Source organism: Buceros rhinoceros, unplaced genomic scaffold (assembly GCF_000710305.1).
Source record: "Buceros rhinoceros silvestris isolate BGI_N320 unplaced genomic scaffold, ASM71030v1 scaffold5449, whole genome shotgun sequence".
Taxonomy (NCBI): Eukaryota; Metazoa; Chordata; class Aves; order Bucerotiformes; family Bucerotidae; genus Buceros; species Buceros rhinoceros.
Genome location: NW_010432052.1, coordinates 39,922 through 59,912, shown reverse-complemented (window position 1 = coordinate 59,912; position 19,991 = coordinate 39,922). Strand labels below are relative to the sequence as shown.

The 19,991-nt window shown below is 35.3% G+C and overlaps 1 protein-coding gene across 1 annotated transcript in view; it reads right to left on the bottom strand.

Annotated features, from left to right (window-relative positions):
- EML5 (echinoderm microtubule associated protein like 5) overlaps window positions 1-19,991 on the bottom strand; it is a gene marked incomplete at its 5' end in the record, with an annotated part of 83,647 nt that overhangs the window by 45,149 nt on the left and 18,507 nt on the right. The window contains 8 exons of the mRNA XM_010143634.1: window positions 972-1,072; window positions 3,107-3,200; window positions 4,466-4,571; window positions 6,280-6,466; window positions 12,764-12,882; window positions 13,265-13,371; window positions 15,189-15,356; window positions 17,100-17,312. Of these exons, the coding sequence (XP_010141936.1) occupies window positions 972-1,072; window positions 3,107-3,200; window positions 4,466-4,571; window positions 6,280-6,466; window positions 12,764-12,882; window positions 13,265-13,371; window positions 15,189-15,356; window positions 17,100-17,312 (1,095 nt within the window). The remainder of the gene's footprint in view (window positions 1-971; window positions 1,073-3,106; window positions 3,201-4,465; window positions 4,572-6,279; window positions 6,467-12,763; window positions 12,883-13,264; window positions 13,372-15,188; window positions 15,357-17,099; window positions 17,313-19,991) is intronic.

Genomic DNA, 19,991 nt, shown 5'->3' with positions numbered 1-19,991 from the left:
TGACCGGGGAATGTCACAGAAAAAAAGAGGCACTTTAAACAATTTAATTTCTTTATTCAAAATCACCATCTCCAGGCTTTTATCACAGTTAAGATTTGTTTCTAATGAATCTATAGTAATTTGCTCAGTAAATATTCTGACACACTTTGTTCTTCCTATAGATAGCATGCACAGTTGTTAAAATTAATAATTTACATAGACTTCAACAGCTTGCCCTGGGGCAATCTTGATTCATTTCTCTTAGAGGAGAACTGAGTAAAACTAGTGTCATTTTTTTCATCACAGACTCTTCTCTCCATAATTAATCTTTATCGGGAACTCATGTGAGCTGATGTGCGTAAATTCTACAGGAATAATTAGAACATTCCTAGCAGATACACTAGTCTTCTGTAGCACTAATGTCTTTATATACATTCTGAGGTTTGGAACAATGAAGTTCACACTAGTATCAGGGATGGATTTTTCACTCTTCTATACATCAAGCTTCATTACCTTCGTTTTTAATTGTCAAGCTCAATAGAAGTATCTAAACAAACAAGTCTCAACTGGCATATGTATCCTACTCAAGTACTCTGAATTTTGATATGTGGTTATTATAACCTTATACTTATTTATATGTGTGCCTCTTTATAACACACGTGTTCCAAAGGTCCTTCTTCCAAAAACTGTTATATGATTTAGAGCAGCTCTGTCATTTCAGATGTGCTATATTATTATGAGATATAAAAACAGACAGTAGGAAATCCTGGGTCCTTTCGATGCACGTAGCTCTAGCTCCATGGCACACTGATCTCTAAATAATTCTCACTATTGCCATAATGCCAATTAATGTTTTTTCTACTAGGACAAAGCTACCTTGGAGAGATATACAGAGAAAACATTTGCCTTTAATACATGAAACATACTTTAAGAGGTGCAATAGTTATACTTTAAGTAACAGAAAATGCTGTAATTCTGAAAAGTTTCCTTACCTGCTCTACGCCAGAATTTCATGTGTTTAATTCCAACGGTAATCAATTTATCAGGCATATAAGGATTAATCTTAACAACAAAAATTTTATCTTTGCTTCCCCTGAAATGCAAAGCAAAATATTTTAAATAAAAATACAACTTTTCATATTTTTAAGTAGGGTTTTTGGTTGGGGTGTTTTTTTGGTTTTGTCTTGTTTTGGTTTTTTTTTGCTAATGTATATCTTCTCTATCTTGCTAACATTTACTTCAAAATCATTAACAATAATTTCTTATGAGGAGGAAGACAGACAAAGAACTAACACACTCAGTCCTTGTTCTATTTTCATTACCCTTCACCTTCCAAAGTAGGTGAGTAATTACATTACTTCAGAAATCTGCTAGGTGGCATTTTCTTTGCAAAAGAACATATATTTGCATTAAGTTCAGGTATATGGCATTAACACCTCTGACAGCTCATTCTGAAACTTAGAGGTGTAAAATTGTAAATCTTATTTAAAAGTCTCTGGTTTTGAAAATCAACTGCCACTATCATCCACCTTTTGAGTCTTCTATTTTTCCTGATAGAATAAAACATATGCTACTCTATCAATTTTAAATGGAAATTTCAGTTATTTCAAAAAACATTAAACCCTGTCGTGTGTTTTAGATTTCTTACTAGTCTTCTATAAAATAAACAACTTGCTTCAGTCCTGCGGTTTGAAAACACCTGTGTTTGCTATCTACGCATGCTAAGAAATACTTACTAGTGGGTTTCTTCCTTTAAAATGCAGAAGGAGCCTCTAATCCCTAATGTTTGCTCCCTGTTCAAGAGTGGCAATAATCTTTTACCTTCTGTCATTTTCAGACCACTAAATGAACTAGCAGAAAAAAGCATAAACCAGTTTCTTTCCAAACTCACAGTGTAATCTTCAAAGTATAGATGCTGCTCTCAAAAATTCTATTAAATTCCTCTAAATAGGTAGCAGGAAATACACTTCAGAAGCTAAATCCAGTATAAACTTTTTAAAGTTTGATTCAAAAGAAGAATTAAATGAGATCAGTAAGTTCAGAGTAGGGGGATTTAAAAAAAAAATACGTGAAAGGCAGACAAATGAAAGGCCTAAACCAGTATCAGAGAGGCCAAGCTAACTGGACTTCTGACAAATTACTGGAAAGGGAGTACTCTTCTTTATCTACATCATCTATTCAAGATTTTCATTCCTCAGTGGGTAAGAAACTCAATGCGTGTTTAAAAAGAAAATTAGAGTAAATGTCACTGAAGAGCAATAATGAACTTAATGGATAAAAGGGAAGTTGATACTTGTACAATTTTTTCTGTAGAGAATAATAAATCCCTTTCAGACCTACCTAGAACAATATTTAGAGTATACATACTGAATCCAAACAGAGTGGGGAAAAACCCCTCACATTACTGCTCTATTTAGAGCAATAGATCCTTAGGAACAACAAAGTCAAAGGTTTCAAGAACATTACTCAGCATTAGAAATAAGATTCTACCTTGTAGATAAAAACTGTTTAATAAATGTATATGAAATAATCTGTGCAGAGTGAAAGAAACTTGCAACAACCTTCCCTTGGAGGTTATGTAGTCCAACTTCAGTCAGATCAGGCTGCTCAGGACTCAAAAAGCAAAAAGAAAGAACCCTGAAGAAAAGAGAACTGAGCAAAACAACTGCAAATTACTATCCTGAGAAAGAAGTGACCTCTGATAACGAAGATGTGAAAAGCAGTGCATCCGTCACCATCTCTGTGAGGCTCAAAAGTAGTGCATGGAGTAAGTTTTAAAGAAATTATTTCAGAACACATCAAATAAACATAAATAAACTTTGTCTTCTCTATCTTCACCAGTTGAGCTGTCACTGTAGTAATTCTTGTTGACTCTCTCAGAACTTCAGGTTTTTCTTCCAAAGAAAGTTTTAAGGCTGTGCGAAATGTTATTATTGGGTTGAGGGGTTTTTTTGTTAATGTATACCTTCTCTATCCTGCTAACATTTACTTTAGTGATATCACCTGTATCACTGCAGTGATAGAAATTGCTTATTAGAGAAATATTATTTTTTAATTAATATATTTTGATTTCTGTTATTTGAGAGTAAATCTAGGTAAAAATTTTAAACCAGCGTTAAATTCCTACCTTACTGCTGAAAGCTTTTCTCCTTTCTTCCAATCCCAGAGTACAATAGTGTGATTATCATCTACTCCAACAGAAGCCAATCGTTTACCATCCGCTAGAAAAATAAATTTATGATTAAGAAAGTAGATAGATAACATTATGTTGCAATAACAAGAAACCATATTAAAGAATATTATAACATCATAAATATTGTAAGAATAACGTATAAACTGGTAAGCAATCTTATGAGGTGTGCTTAGAGGCATGTCTGTCATCCACTGGCTTCTGAGTTGTCAGTTCGTTGGAGTTTAGGACTCTAAGTTACCCTGCCTAAAAATTACACTTAGATCCTCTGTGTTTGTGTCAAATCCCTTGTTCAGCTAGTTGCTGACATAGTTGCACAAAAACCTTCATCACAGGCTTTACTGTGAAAATTTTCTGTTTACTCCAAAGATGCCTGTTCATTTCTAAACAGGAAAGCACTGAAGCAATGCCATGAAGTTTATGAAATATCCTTAAACTTAATAATAGTGTGAAATCTTTGAGAAGCACTGACACATATCCCACATTAACCTCCAAGCAAGAAGTTATTTGTGCTCACTCACGATCAGTGACTTTCTGACATGTATTCATCTTTGAAATTGCTAAGCATCTATGCTAGAGTTTGGGAAACAAGAGTCACGTCTTTAAAAAAGAGAACCGAGAAAAGCTAAGAAGCAAAGACCCCAAACTACTCATCTGTGTGATCACACATCTCCACTGTGAGGTTAGAGATCGTATCTATCAAATCCAAATCATTAAGGAATGAACAGAAGCTAACGGAGAAGCGGAGATTTAACATTGGTAGCAGAATTCAATGTATGGAGTGTAAAAAACTCGAAAGATTTAACTGACAGTCTCTCATGTTAATAAAAGGTGGAGAGAGGGGGCTGGTTTCTGCCTAGAACAACTCCATGACTGGACTTTCTGAATTTATCAGTGTGCTACCCAATTGGCTTGAAGGATTTCATTTAAAAAAAAGTGCACACATGCTCAATTTGCTCAAAAATTTGCTTGCACAGTTGTAATGCAGACACAACACTCAAGATGCGTGCACCCGCCTCACACAATCGAAAGGAATTCTGAAGCAATCAGCTCAGCTATTAAGGGGCACAGAATCTGTTCTTGCATTTCCTCATGTTCAAGACACCAGAGGAGACCTTTTTAATGAATGATCACTTTAAGACAGCCTCTCTCACTTGACAGTGATCATTGGAGAGTATTTTTAATACAAAATCTTGAGTATAAAGAAATTCCCAATTGCTCATTAGAACTGATTAGCTTGTATTCTCATACAGAAAAGGAAAATTGTATATGGGTAAATAAATAAATACTTATTACCTGAAAAATCAACAGCACAAACACCATACTGGTGATAGCCCTTTAATACCGAAAGCGGTTTTATTGTTTCTGTATCCCAAATATGTATTGAGGAATCTCGACCAACCTGAAAGTATAAATATTTATAACTATTATTTTCATTTCTCCATTAATTCACACAGTTCTCTAGAAGTGTAATATTGACAAATACTTTTTAAAACTGATAAAATTTTCCTAGTATTACATCTGTCCAGCTAGCAGTATGTTATTTCTTCTCCACCTTTACAAGTACCACTCCCCAGCTGGCTCTTTTTTCCTTCCAAAGAACTCAGGCACATTAATCACAATTAACTAGAGTCTTCTTGTGGGGAAAAGTAAAAAAAAAAAAAAGAAAAGCCCTTCATTGATTGCACTGTGGCATATTTATTCCATCAATTCTCTATCAATCATTCCCTGTCTAAAAATAAAAGGCTATTTTTATTGCCAGTAAGCTATTCTATGTTTCAGAAATCAAGGTGACTTTTGTTGCTTTCTGGTGTCGTTACAAGTGCCTGCAAGTGGGATTCCAACACATCTATAGCTGTGGAGTCATCACCCCTAGAATGGCACTACTGCAGGTAACTAGAACTTGGTAAGAAACACAATATAGCTTATTCTTTTCAACTATATACAAGCATCACTAGTCAATATTTACAAGTGTTTGCTATTCCAAAGGGCTTGTATACTGAAGTGCAAAGGGCTGCAAAACCAGAAGGACACTGCCCTGTATTTAAAAGACCAGGGGCAGGACTCAATAAAACTAGGATCTATTTCTGGGTTTGCCACAAACTTAATACCTGATGTTTGCGAGAATCTGGTTACTGTATTACCTTATTTCTGCAGGAAGTGTAGGATACAACAGTATATAATGTGTATATATAAAACAGTACGCAATGGAGTGTATCCTCCTGTTGACAGCATAAGGTATTTTAAAGTATAGTAAACCCAGGCACATTTTTATTCAGTCTTTACTGCCCCAAAATTAAATAGAATCCATTTTCACATTTAGACCTTTAACCTCTAAACTGACCTGAAAATTTATGTTAAGATGAAACACTTTCACGCAAATTAAGGGCATTACACAAAAAGTTTATTTCTATTAAAAATTTCAATTCATATGTTCTCCAATTATATAATAATCCCAACAACAACTAAAATAATTACAATAATAACTAAAAAACTGTGAAACATCAAATCAAACCTTCAAGTCCTGGTATATAAACATTTATAATAAGAAATGTTTGTATAACAACAGGACTGAAAAAAAATTACCTAAAATTACTGCCTGGCAAAAGATAAAATGAACTATTATAAATACTTCAGCAACATACATGCCTGTGTTGCATGTACAAACCCTAAATAGTTTAGTTATAGGTGATAGCCAAAAACATAATGTGTAAAACTGACATGCTAGAATGCAGTAACCACTACTAACTTTCTGTTATTCAGTAACATATGAATGTAATAACATAGCTAGCTTCACAACTAAGATACTAAAAAATATATTTATTGCACAGTTCCTCTGCTTGGTATCATGACAAAGCAACATAATGCTGAATAAAAAGATGCAAATCTATTCTTTAATAACAAATTATCAGAATTAATTAAAAATATCAGAATTAATATAAAGAACTGGAAAAAAAACTTGTGCTGCCGCTTTTTAATATGATCTCATCTGCAACAGAAATGCAGTCCTTCACCTGAATAAGCATAGCCTGGACTTTTTTCCTCCAAAACGGACTTTTCTAAACTCACCAGTAACAACTTCAGATTCTTACTGCAGATAAGCATCCTACCTGGCCTGTTGCCACATAGTCCTTTAAGGGATGAATAGCAAGGCAAAGGATGTCATCATCATGACCTAGATAAAAGCGCTGAGTGTTCTGCTGTCGATTGTACACCACTCCCACGGCCGCAACATGGTATACAATTTCACCCGTCTGAGTGTAAAATAAATTGCTTCGACAGTCATAACCTCTGTAACTAATTAAAAGAAAAAGAATTTTCATCAACCACATATACTAAAATTTTGAGAAAAAATTATGTGAGATGCATTGTGCACATGTAGAAGCTGATTACTTACCAATTACTGCTTTGGTGTTTTGAGATTAAGTAGCATAGTTTTCCCAAAGGAATACCAGTCTATCAGTTTAATTTACTATTCAGGCATCAGTAGTACTAGCACGAGTTTGAAAGTGGGTGCTATTTAATAGTTACTCTCCACAATTAGAAGAGGAAGTAATAGCTATTCATAATAGTAATTGTTTTGGACCACACGGCGAATTTGGGCATGCAACACGTAATTAAATGAAATAGCCAAAATTATTACTTTGGACATTTTCTACCTCTAACTGCTCAAAAATCAGGCAGTAAAAGTTTCCACAAGAATGTGGACAACACAGATATCCTAAAACTGAAAGTTTCTGGAAACTTGCTAACAGAAAACAAATGCATAAATTTTCTTCCAGATAGATTCCTTTTTGAAGGAAAACCCGTCTCCTTTCTGTTACAGCCACTGATACAGCGCTAGCATGAGTAAGCCAATTCTCAGCTGAGATCTTACACAGTATATGCATTTCTTAATGATTCGGATCCAGTACCCCATAAAAACCAAGGATGGCATTTTCAAAAAGCCTAGAGTCCTACTTTCAGAAGTAATGCAAGAGGCTCAGAAACCTAAAAGACATTAAACAAGCAAGGAGATTTTAACTTAGTTTTTTAAGTAATGCTATCCTTGGCAGTCAACGGAGATAAAATTTAAAAATGCGTAACTGAACTTCATTCCTTCCTTTCTTCTGATATAAACAATACTTCAGATACATCTGACATATCCTGTTTCTATGCTATCAATTCCCCAGGTAGCCTCTGTCCCTTATTCTGTTCCTTCACTAAATCAACTTCTTAATTTTTTTTTTTTCCCAAAAATGTAGGCAAAATCTGGTTGCGATTCTAAATATATAGTTAAACTTACAGGAAGGGAATGACACTTGAATGTGTTTGAATCGGCCATAAATTATCTCTGTATAGGTATGATAAGGCTCTACCTTAACTAACAGAACTAATGGGTATCTAACAGAAATTTCTAGTGTCTATGTTATACTTTCATGATATTAATTTCTTTGCTTAATTAAAAGCATGCATCATCAGAACAAGTTATATTATTTTTAAGAAGAAAACAAGCACGAGATTTTTTGGTTTGCAACAATACAGGCCTTTAAATTATCACATACGACAAGGATGCATCCGTACACATATCAGTAAGTGTCACACACAAGATGAATGGGATAGCATTAAGACAATTACTCCATATAAGACACTTAGAAGCTTTAAATGACACAGAAATTATGCAGACCAGGAAGAAAGGTCCTTCATAAAATTATATATAGCTTTCCCTGCATACATAGTGCAACCATATGCACTCATCAAGTAATGAACCTTTAAGGCAGATGACCAACTTTATTTAATGAATACCATTCTGAAAGCTCCAGCCATGGATCCATGCTCACAAATACTAGACCTATGCATTAGTGTCAAATATCACCGCACATACCTGGAACAGGTTTGAACATGCTGTATTTCTGTTGGCTCTCCTACACTACACACAATGGTATCTAAGCCAGATCATATGTGATTAGAGAAAAATTGCTAAAATCATCTCATGAAGTTTTTGAACAGACCAGCAGATGGTCCAGGCCCATTCATCCCCAGATGCAGGATGTTGCATTTCCCCTTTTTGAAGTTCACAAGATTCTTTCCTGCCCAGTTTTCTAGCCTGCCCAGGTCCCTCTCAATGGCAGCACAACCATCTGGTGCATTCTGCCCCATTCTGCGCTGTCTGCAGCACTGTGAAGTCCAAAGCTGGATCCCATTAGATGACAAACAAGTAAAGTTAACTTCTTAAACCAGCAAGAACTGTGACAGCACAGAAATAAAGCTTTTAAGTCTTCCTCCAACCCACTGTTTAGATTGGTACTCACAGGCAAGTTCTTAACCTTAGGTTTGGCCCAGTCCAGCAACTTCTCAGTGTCTTCTGAGTTACCGTCCCTTCACGGTCTCTTGAAAAAAATCTCTCTGCTAGTTCTGAGGTTCAGCTATATGTCTGCTCTCTGTTCTTCTCAAAGTGATCAACAATTTAGATGCAATATAGCGCAGACTCTTCAGTCATGCTTTGCTATCCCTCCACCCATATCGATCACTAACAACTTCCCCCAGCAGCAACACATCCAGATGTTTTGAAGCTGATCTCTGCCTGACTCAAAGTGCTGCCTGCTTGCCCTGCCTGGCTGCACTCTTCTTTGATATCCAGCCACTACTTTTTAAAGGACATAACATACAATGACTTACAGTAACTATGAAGAAAGAAACAAAAATATCCTATCAAGGTATGCAGCATCAACAGTTTACAGACATGACAACTGTCAGTGAGAGGCAGCGATTATAAAGGTAAGTTAAGCGCCAGAGGAGATATCTGGACCTATTGCTGCTCAGACATTTTTCTGTGCTTCACTCTGCACTGTGCTCTGTTAAAAACACTGGATTTCCTTTGCAAGTGTAGAACAACAGAAGAAAAAAAACAAACTGAATAGACAACCTAATAAACAGCTACAAGTAGTATGCTGAACATACAAGAAGTATGCTGAAAGAAATACTGCTTTAGAAATACTGGACATTGAGCATTCTTACAAGCTGAGCAGTCACATGAAAATAAAAAGGATTCAAACAGCAAAAGTTTTACGTGCAACCTAGAAACTCAGAATTTCCCAGCTCTTGTCATAACAATTGCCTGTAAACCTTATGTTAAGCATAGTGACACTGAGTATGTTAATGCCATGTATGATAGGACTATCCAAAACATCCAAAATATATCTAGGCTGCAGGAAAATAGTTATTACTCATATCTACAACTTCTATGATCAAGTTTGGATTTTAGTTCCAAACTAAAATAACTGGTTATTAAAAAAAAAAAATAGGTGTACAATCAGTTGTTTAAAATTAAAATAAAAGATATTTTGTCAAAATATCAAGCAGCGCAAACAAAGACATTTTGTAACCCAGTTACACACATCTGGTTTTCCCCACGTGCCAGTTTACCACCTCCCTGACTACACAGGTACTTTTCACTAGAAGGTTAGAGTGACGGGCTTAGACAGTCCAAGCAGAGATTAAAATAAGCAAGTTTCAGTGTAGAAGATCCTGAGGATATGCTGCACAGTTCCAAAAAACTGGTATCTCCATATTATTAAACCAATTTAGAACTGAGATTATTAGCTAAACTCAGAAAAGGCAGAAAAACCATAGAAGTAATTTACAAGGCATCTTAACTAGAAACTAAATAATAATGAAAGCAAGCTCTGCATCACAGTTACTGGATAATATTTAACAAGGCACAATAAACATAATACTGTATTCTGCAGTAGTTGATGTTCCCAAGTGGTCTTCAGCTACAGCTAATCAAACCATCAATACAGGACTGATTCAAGTTTACACAAGAGTAACATCCAGAAGAAAAGACAGCTACCTCAATTCATCACCAAAGTCATGAAGAGCAGCGACTGAATTCAGTTTGACATCAAGACACAGGCGCTCACATGTGTGTTAGATACATTAACACCTATCAACAGCCAATACAGTCAATGGGACCTGCAGGGCTATTCAGCAACCAGTCAGCATTTGATTTTACTTGAGCCAGCTGACTCCTTATGCTCCACTGACTACTGACTGGATCTCCGCTGACTGTGATGGAAGTTTAGATACACAACATCAACCCACCTATTTTTAAGCACACAACTGTGAATTCTTTAACCTGTAGCTGGATCCTACCCACAGCTGCAAGTTACACATCTACAGCCAACTAAAGGAGCAGCTTCACAAGTAGCGTCCTCTCTGGGAAAACAGTCCATGTCCAGAGTTTGTCTGATGCTCTAAGTTTCAAAACTCTAATGTTACTCTTCCAAGTATATATGGGAATTTTCTAAATATAGTGCAACTCTCCCTCCAGTATCTCCAGAAGAACCAATGGTCAAAATAAACATGGTTGAGGTCAGAATCTTCAACGTAAAAGATAGAGATGTAAAGAAAATAAAACAAAATGAAACAACCAAATCAACTTTCTCATGGCAATAGTGTTGTCTCAACAGGACCCACTTATAGCCCTCTGGTTGGAATCCATGAAAAGTGTCATAAGACTCTCATTTAAGAGCATGAGAAATCCCCTATCATCTTAAAAACATAACAAAATTTCATCTTTAGGATAATGTCACTACAATGAGTATCTTGAAACTCAAATTATATTTTGCCTAAATTTGTTGAATACTAAAAATATTATCATTCTTGTCAGATCAGCAGCATAGGTTTCACAGAACACAGGACCTAAGTATTATATTTGCATCCTTATTCCCTGCCAGCAAAAAGAAAGTGTTATAAGCACTGAGTCTGAGAAGGGGGTTCCTCCAAATATCCTTTTTATGTTTCTGAATCACCACCACTGTCAGACATGTCAGAAAGAAAATACAGGAATAGCCAAAAAGAGGCCAAACTAGTACACCACTTTAATAAGATGTTTCTGATCATGATTGCATCAGATCTTAGAGAAAGATGCACTTAAAGATTAACATGTTAATAGAAGTTGCTTTCTCATTCGTATTAGTCAGTGGCTGGCTCACATACTCAGTATTATTCTTTTTATCCCCTTCCAAAACAGGAAGTAACCAGAGGTTTAATAGGTTTCTTACAGGATATGAAGAGATTTTTAAAAGTTCATCTTTCCAGATAGTTGACAATTTCAAACCGCAAAACCAACGTGCTCAAAGAAAGGAAAAAGAGCTTCCTATTCCCCTAGTCCAAAAAAACCACCACTTTTTATACTTTCAAGGAACATCCAAGACATCTCCATAGCAGCTGAAGAAAGATGAAGCAAAGTAGACTTCCTGAATCAGAGAATATGCCTATTACTCACTTGGATGTGGGTCACTTTAAAGTTAACAGCCTGGACATTGAGAAAAATCTGTAGTTCACCATGGATTCTTCATTAGTTTCCTTGATGCCCAATGGGGAACCAGACAGAACTCAACTGGACATTCTACTTCTGGTCATTCTTGGATATTCTGGTCAAGCTTCACTTCTGTTGTGAAGGAAATAACAATAATCCCAAAGATCCAGGGCCCTTGCTTGTGCTACATCTTCTTCAGGATCATTTGGTTTAATTCCTAGACCAATTTTTAAAGACTACATACAGCCCATACCCACCTTAATGCATTTTCAGCTGAGAATTCTGTACAGTTAAAAACAGAAACAAAAAAACCCCTCTGTACCAAGCTTCCCAGTTGTGAGCATTTGCAAAGCTATTCCTCAGACTCCATGTCTTCTACAGACCAAATTGCCAAGTTCAATGATTAACTATTTTTAGCCAATTAATTTATTAAGCATTCCATGCAGTCCTTGTTAAAATGTCATTATAGACAGTATCAGTAACTCAATTAAATGCAGTTACCTCTGAGAAGAAGCTGTACACCTGCAAAGAGGTCTTTTGAAAGGAAAACACAGTGTTACCTGATTTCCAATGCTTTAATTTAACAAAAGCTTTGGGTTTGCTTTGTATCAAGGGAATTTATATTTCTGATCGTTATTCTAATGTAGTAACATCTACTGCTAGTTTGCTTTAAAACACATCTTTGTTCTAAAGAAAAAGTCTTCACTTACAAAGAGTTATGAGAGACTAGCAATCCTAAAGATGAAATCCTAAAATTCAAGGATGCATCCGAAAGTCATTTTGTGACTCAAATTAGCACTAAACCAGAATTAAACTGAATTTTAAACACACTTACAGGCTTAAACTAAGAATTAAATAGTAAACTCACAGAAGAACATGAAAATTCTTTTGAATTAGGTACAAACAGTCTATACAACCCAGCATCTTCAATTACACCACGTTTCTCTCATAGCTTCCAAAATATTACACCAAAGAGAACTATTACTTTCCAGATACTAAAAAATATGGGTGATAGCCAAATATTATATTTAGTAACCTCTATTCAAATAAGAAGTATCAGCTAAAGCTTCAGTGCAAATTCACTTCAAAAGTCTTGTTGAGAATTACTGTAGCTTGGCATCAAAGCCTTCTATTAATTTAGTCCAGATTTATTTTTACAGAAATAAATTAAAAACAGTAAATCACAAAAAGACTGACCTAAAAGTCTTTCATTACATTATTAAATTACAAGCACCAATGTACAAAACACAAACAGCCTGTTTGTTTATTTTAAAGAATCCTAGTTTTCATACCCATGAACAAAATGTAATCTTATACTGTTCCCTGGAGCTCGTTCTCTTCTCTTGGAAGCTGCACTTTTTCTTTTTTCTTTGCATTGCTCTTTAAGTTGAGGTAGATCTTCTTTGTAAACCTTTAAGAAAGAGCACACATAAATTAAGAGATTAGTAAGAAAAGCATATTACTGAGAATCAGTTATCACCCACAGAAATGTTATAGTGACATCATCAAAGAAAATTTCCAGTAACTGTAGCTGGTTATTGTATAGTGTAATTTGGTTTAGATTTACAACTGACACTTTAATAGAACATGCCAGGAATACATGTAATGGCGTTTTTGTTTTCCTCATTGTATCTTAGTAGTTTGAATGCATCAGACAATAACAATTCTAAAGGTTTTGGTCAGTTCCTGCTCAGCTCTCAGACTCCCCAGTTTTCAGATCTCAACAGGACTTCATTAAAGATCAGAAATAAACCTGGGGAAGCATTCCAACTATTAATACTACAAATCTTTACCTGTCGACGATAGGTGATCTGTGTCTCTTGTTCAATTTCAGAGTCCAGCTCTGGAACGTCAGACTGATCTGAATCTGATTCATCACTGTTAGAATCAACCAGACTCTCTGCCACCAAGAGAACAGAAACAGAAAATGAAGCAACCTAAATTACAAAACAGAAAGTGTTGAATATAACTAACTGCTTAATGTTTCTGGTTTGATAATGAATGTTTATATTAACTACAGCACAAATTGCTAATAACTGACAGGCTGACAGCATCAGTTCTGCTGATACAGTAGAAATAAGCCAAGCTGTTAAGTACAAAAATTGATTGTCTTTGGGAGCAAGTTAGTTTTCATTCGTTAATATTATTTCATCAAGATCAGCGCCATGAGGAGGAGAAGAAAAAAGAAAACATAGTAATGAGTATAAAACAGAAACTAAAACTTGCAGAAAACTAACAAAGGAAGTACAGCGCTCCAGAGAGAAACTTATGGTTAGGTGAGCCATTGATGTAAGTAGCAATTCCTCAGGCAGATTAGGGAAAAAAAAGTAAAATCCCGTATGGGAAAGAAGTAGTAAAATTTTCAGTGACTGTGGAGAAAGCATACTCAATGTTTCTCTTTTACAGCTGGGGAAAGCCAGGTAACACTAGCACAGTTTCATTCCAACAGAAACTGAAAAGAATGTACTGACTGATAAATTATAATACATCTGTATTTTTCTGAAACCTTTGATTGGATGTTGCACATTTTTTTTATTAAGAAAATAGACACAAAATCAAGTCTAGAACACAAATGCATTTCAAGAGATCTCAAAATGTAATTGCAAAGTGAAAACCACCACTCAGCAAGAAATATCTCTAGAAATATGCAGTAATCTTTGGAGTAATACTACCACTGATCTAGAGAAAAACAGTACTGCTACCAATAAAGGAAGCAGATAAGAGTTAGAAAAGCCATTAACAGGACAATTATCAATACTGTGACAAAACGGATGCTGCAGATGCGTCAGATGGCCAGAGGTAAGGTTATGTATCTCGGAACAAGGAATCTGAACAACACTGAATATACACAAACTTTATCTCCAGAAGCAGTAGCTAATTAGAAATTCGGGTTCTGGGAAATAATTAGTTGAAAGTTAATGCGGAACATGAAGGCTCAAACCAGTTAAAGGCTTTCTAGAGGCTTCATCAAGGAGATGAAGAGAACTATTGCATTTTTCTGCATTTGGCATTAATGAGGCCAGCACTGAATCAGCATTGACCCGTTAGCTGGGTCCACGCTGATACATCTTCACCTAATCCTAGAAATAAAAAGGTGAAACAGCCTATTTCATGGCAACTCCATATACTTATTTCCCCAAAGGGCTCTCCGAATTCCTTCAGGAATTTCCAAGTGAGAAATGGAAATTTGGGGAACTCAGTCATGAGAATAAATGCTGTATTAGTCACTGGTGGAAATATGATCTAAATTTTTTTTCCAAATATGAAACATCTATAGTCTGCTTTAAAAAAAAACACCCCAAAAAAAATCAATTACAATGCTTAAATTATCATTTAAATACTTCAAAAATCTAATCAACTGAGTATATACATTATTTTTTTCCAGTGACATCTGGGCATCCAGTTGTTACCAATTTAGTAAAGGATGATGTGTACAGAATTCATAAATTCGTATCTATGATCTGAAGCTTTAAATCTTCCCTTTGCACAGGGCGCACAGTGGCAATGTTTTTTCACCATCCTGCTAGATGGAGCATACAGGGTACAGGCAAGTATTAGACAACAATGCCATCAGGTACTTCAGGCAGTTGCAAAGTTTAAAATTTTGTGCAGCCTGACAACTCTGAATATGTTTTTCCTATACCTGCACCAAAGAATTTTACTTCACTTTTAGTCTCAATTCCTCCCACCCTTTTCTTTTTTCAGTGAATTACTTACCTTGGGGTGCTATATGAAGAGAATCCTTCAACTTCCGGTCAGGGACAAATTTCCACTGAAAGACAGAATGATCAGCTCCCCCAATGGAAACAACCCACTGGTGATCATGTGACCACCTGACATTTGTCACATGAGCAGAATGACCAAGGTATTTTTTAAACTTTGCTCCTAGAACAAGAATTAAAATCTCTTTCAGTGTACGCGGAATAAATGTTTCACAGTCAACTCAGGAAAACATATCAAAGAATCCTTATAAAGAGTAATAGTTAAATTTAGGTATTCTAACTACTAATGATATTTTAATATAGAATATATTTCTTTAACAAGTCAAACACACAGAGAGAAGACATATGATAGTACTGTATGAGGCGTACTAAAGGGAGATTTTAAAAAATTGTATTTTTTTTTATAAACCAATATTATGCCAATTATTATTTCTACACTGAAAAGATGCAGTTATTTAAATGATAAATGATGTACATTTACCTCTGTGAAAACACACTCATATGTGTGTTGCAGCACTGGTTCCTGCTGTTTGTCCAATTTGAGTGCTAAGCACTTCCAGGAATTCTTATCCTCATACCTTTAGTAGTAAGTACTAGTGGTGGTAGTAGTAGTATTATAAATACATCAAGATAAAGTTTTCACTGACTGTGTAAATACATAATCATTGGATCAGTTACTAATACAAAGTTCCTAACAGCACTCCATTATACAGATTCTTGTGTCTTTTCTCTGGTTTTAAAATTCTGGTACAAAATAGGGAATAAAAAGGGAACAAATTCAGTCTCCTTCACACTAATAGAAGACTGTTTTCAAGAACTAGAACTTTTTTTTTTTAATTACCTTGGATTCCAATAAAAGCCTTATCACTTGAAAAATAAAACTGGAAAGATTGAAATGAAATCTTTTTTGAATATCACCTTTCACAAAAGGTACTACTTGAAAAAACTATGGGGGAGTATCATTCATTCTTTAAGTGCTTGGAGACGTATCGAAAGACCCACCAGGAAGATCATGTGGTTGTAGACAGCATTAACATCCAATGTTGCAAACTAAATGATGCAACTTTTTGTTTCCCCTTTTAAAAATTAAGAGATTTGATTTAGTCTCCTGGCAAACTTTTTATGTTAAGAGGACTCTTCTTAAAAGTTAGGAAACATTTCACAGGCTTTCTCCAACGATCAGCGTGTTACCAGCTCGAAGACTGAGATCTCTGCTATTGATAATTTGTTACAGCTCGACTTAAGTAGAGCTCTTCAAACAGGTCTGAAAAATTAAGCCTTTCTCGTTTAAAAAGATACACATCTCTCCCCTGTTCACTCAGTCCAGAACAGCAAACTTGAAAATTGCCCTGCTTTAGGCTTCACTTCTAAAGATTTCATGTGAGATTTGTCCTTATTGCTAGCAAAATTTTGAGAAAAGACGCGCTGGAAAAGTTCAAATAACATACAGTGGCATACTCCGATTGCAGACATACCTGCTGCTCATTCATTTATTGTCTCTAATAATTTTTTTTTTAGTTGCTCACCCAAATCTCCATCACAGATCCAAAGGAAGGAAGAAAACTACTTGAAGACCAAGCTGAAATACTTAAAAATAAGTATCTCACAAAACGGTAGATACTGTATCACCTCATGAAATTTTATCAAAAAAAAAAAACCACACCAAAAAATCAAGCTCCCACTATTTTACAGACTAAAACTATGTAAAACTTTTGGCTATCTTATTCAAAATGCAACTAAAATACTGTTAGTTGTCAATACACCGACCTCGTATTGTTTTTCACCTTTGAACTCAAACTAAACACTTGCCACTGACACAATTTTCAAAAAACCAGTTTTCTATAACTTTTTAATGAAAAGCCAAAATTTAAGTTCACTTATAAACATATATTTTTAAGGTTACTACCTTTTCTTAAACATGGGTATCGAAAGAGCTTTACTATTCCATAATCATCAGCTGTAACCATAACTTGCCCAATAAAATTTGCATCCACAGAATTTATATCATTTATATCTGAATATTTGGGCCAGATTCCATTAACTTCAAGGCCAGAAACACAGGTCCATGATGCCCACTGAATGCCTTTTAATTCCTCCTTGTTTGTTACTTCTTTTCCACCTAAGAACAAAAATAAAGAGCTATTTTTCAATACTCACTTATGCAATTTTAAAGAATGCAAATTCTTTTGTAAAACTCCAAAAATCAAATCCAAGTGAGAGAGAATTAAAAACTGACCTTTAAAACTTTCCTGATACAATATTCTCTATTACGACCAACAGCATCAGTAGTAAGGCTTCTCAAGACTACTTAACAGAAGATCATGGGTTTAGTATTTTGTAGTTTTTATTATTTCTTGATATCTGCTTGAGGAGGTGTTATTTTCCATGTTTATTTAAAAAAACACAGGTAGCCATTCTATGATAAGTTTGTAAAAATTCTGCTGCTGAAGTATTCTACAAACCTAGATTATTTAGAGCAAAAACTGAAGAACTCATTTAGATCTGGCCACTGTACATCACTGAAAATACCAATTTTATGCTTAGATCCTTGTTACATTACTTCATATCCAGCCTATCTGTAATAAGATTGTACCAATCCCACAAAGTTCAGTTTCACGTAAGAATTTCAGTACCGTGTCAGACCAAAGGCCCATTGAATAAATACTGTGTCTTCAGGAACGCCCAGAAGCAGAGTGCAGGCACAACACAACAACGACGCAAGCAAATGCAAAAGTTCTAGGTCAGACTGACTGCACAACTGAAGAACCTGAGCAGGGTGCTATCAACAACAAACTCTCAGTCTTCAGCATTAACAAAACCAAAGGGAACTGGGCTGGGTTTATCCTGTTTTCTTTCCTGATTCTAACTAGTAGGAGGGGATGGGATCTAGGGGGGAGTAGCCTCAGGTACCCCAAAGAGGTAAGTTTTCAACAGAGGGACAGAGAAAGGGAGAACTCAAGTGGATACGAATAAAGAGAGTAAAGAACAGCCATAGAGAAAAGATAAAGCAAAATGGCACATCAGTTAGAAAGGAAGACTTATTGGGGGGAAAAACCAAACAAAACAAAACACTGAAGGAAAAATTTAACTACTATATATCTCTCCAAAATCTGGAAAGGAACTCAAGCACCCTGCTTGAAGATCCTTCCGTTCAGCTGAAATAACTGAGTAACTGCACCTCTGATAAGGTTTATCTTGTAATGTCTTTCAATCACTAATCCATGTAAACAATGACTGGTTATATTGGTTATATCTATCCACAATATTAGTCATCTCTATGACTAAGTCCTACAGACCTCTTATTAGGCAACTGCAAGTCCCTTACTCATTTCTAGTGGAATTTGAAGTGTTATATGATTCTGATCGTTATTCTGAAATATTCAGGAGATTCCTCTAACTTCACTGACTCTGCTAAACTTTTCCCTCAAACAAGCTTTCACAATCCCACATTCTAATATGTCAAGAAACCTCAGGCTGAAAGCTGCCTACGTAACTTTCAATTGCTCCTCCTGCATGTATTTGATACAGTCTAACTAAATTCTCACTTACTATCTTCTCTTACCTATCCTCTGTTTCATTCAGTGCAAAGTCAAACTTGTGCGTAGAATGAATTAGTTGCTTCAGCAAAGACAATCACAAAAAGCTCCATAGAACTATGATAACGTAGTGTGCAAAGTGTAAATATCGTATAACAAATGAAGGGACAGTATAGTAAGTGGTGATGACACACAAAAACAACGAGTGGGAAAAATACAGAACGGTAATATGTAAAGAGTGTATACACAGAGAAGGAACAAGTCAACCTTGTGACAAACACTGCCCTTGACATATTGCAATCAGGGCTACTTAAACTGGAAGCTTTAAGATACACGTACTATGTGCATACGCCCTCTGAAGAGGGAATTGTGTTGATGAAAACTGTTTCAAGAGTATGGGACAGCTCAGTCAAGTTTTCAGGACAGTGTTGTTTTGAAAATATTTACAATAATGGGCATTCCCAATGTTTGAATCTGAAATTATATTTTAATATTATATAATATACTGATTTTCCTAAACAGTCCTCTGCCATAAAAGAGAAAAAAAAAAAAACAAACCACATTCGAACTTGCATTAATAGTAGACTGTTCAACTAAATTTCTTTTAGGTATTTTTATTCATTTTGGAGGTTATGCGATTGAACTGTGTACGTATCACAGCTTCAGTATTTCTTTTGTTTCCAGTGAGTAATTCCTAACATTCTGGCATGCCTGTATCAGATACTCTTATTTTCTCTATAGTTACCTAATCTCATTACGCTTCCAAATTTATTTGCATTCTGATTACTTTTATTTGTAACAGATTTCTCACTACAAAAGTTCTTTTAATTCCTCATTTCTGCTGTAAAAGTAGTTCTAAAACACCAGATGACCCTTCTGAGATGCAACAGACTGATCTTTTTTACGCATTTTACGCAAAAACATAACTGCACAAGCAAATGATAATCCATTTAATATCCAAGCTTAACATGTACAAAGCTATTGCAAAACTGGATTTGAATACAGTATTTTTCTTTTTCTAGAAAAGTTGGAGCAAAGATTTAGTTTTGAGAAATAAAGTGAATTATAAGCCAGCACCTCCACTGTGAAAAGATGCATTATAGAGTAAACATGTAAGGATAAAAATATTTAAGTAGCTTTGTCAGAAAATGCTGTACTTATTCAAATATAGCAAATATTTATACAAACTTAGGAAACGATTTCTCTGTAACTCAGTGCTCTGAACCAGGATCTGTATTTGGCTGTTTTTCAAAGCTGCTACA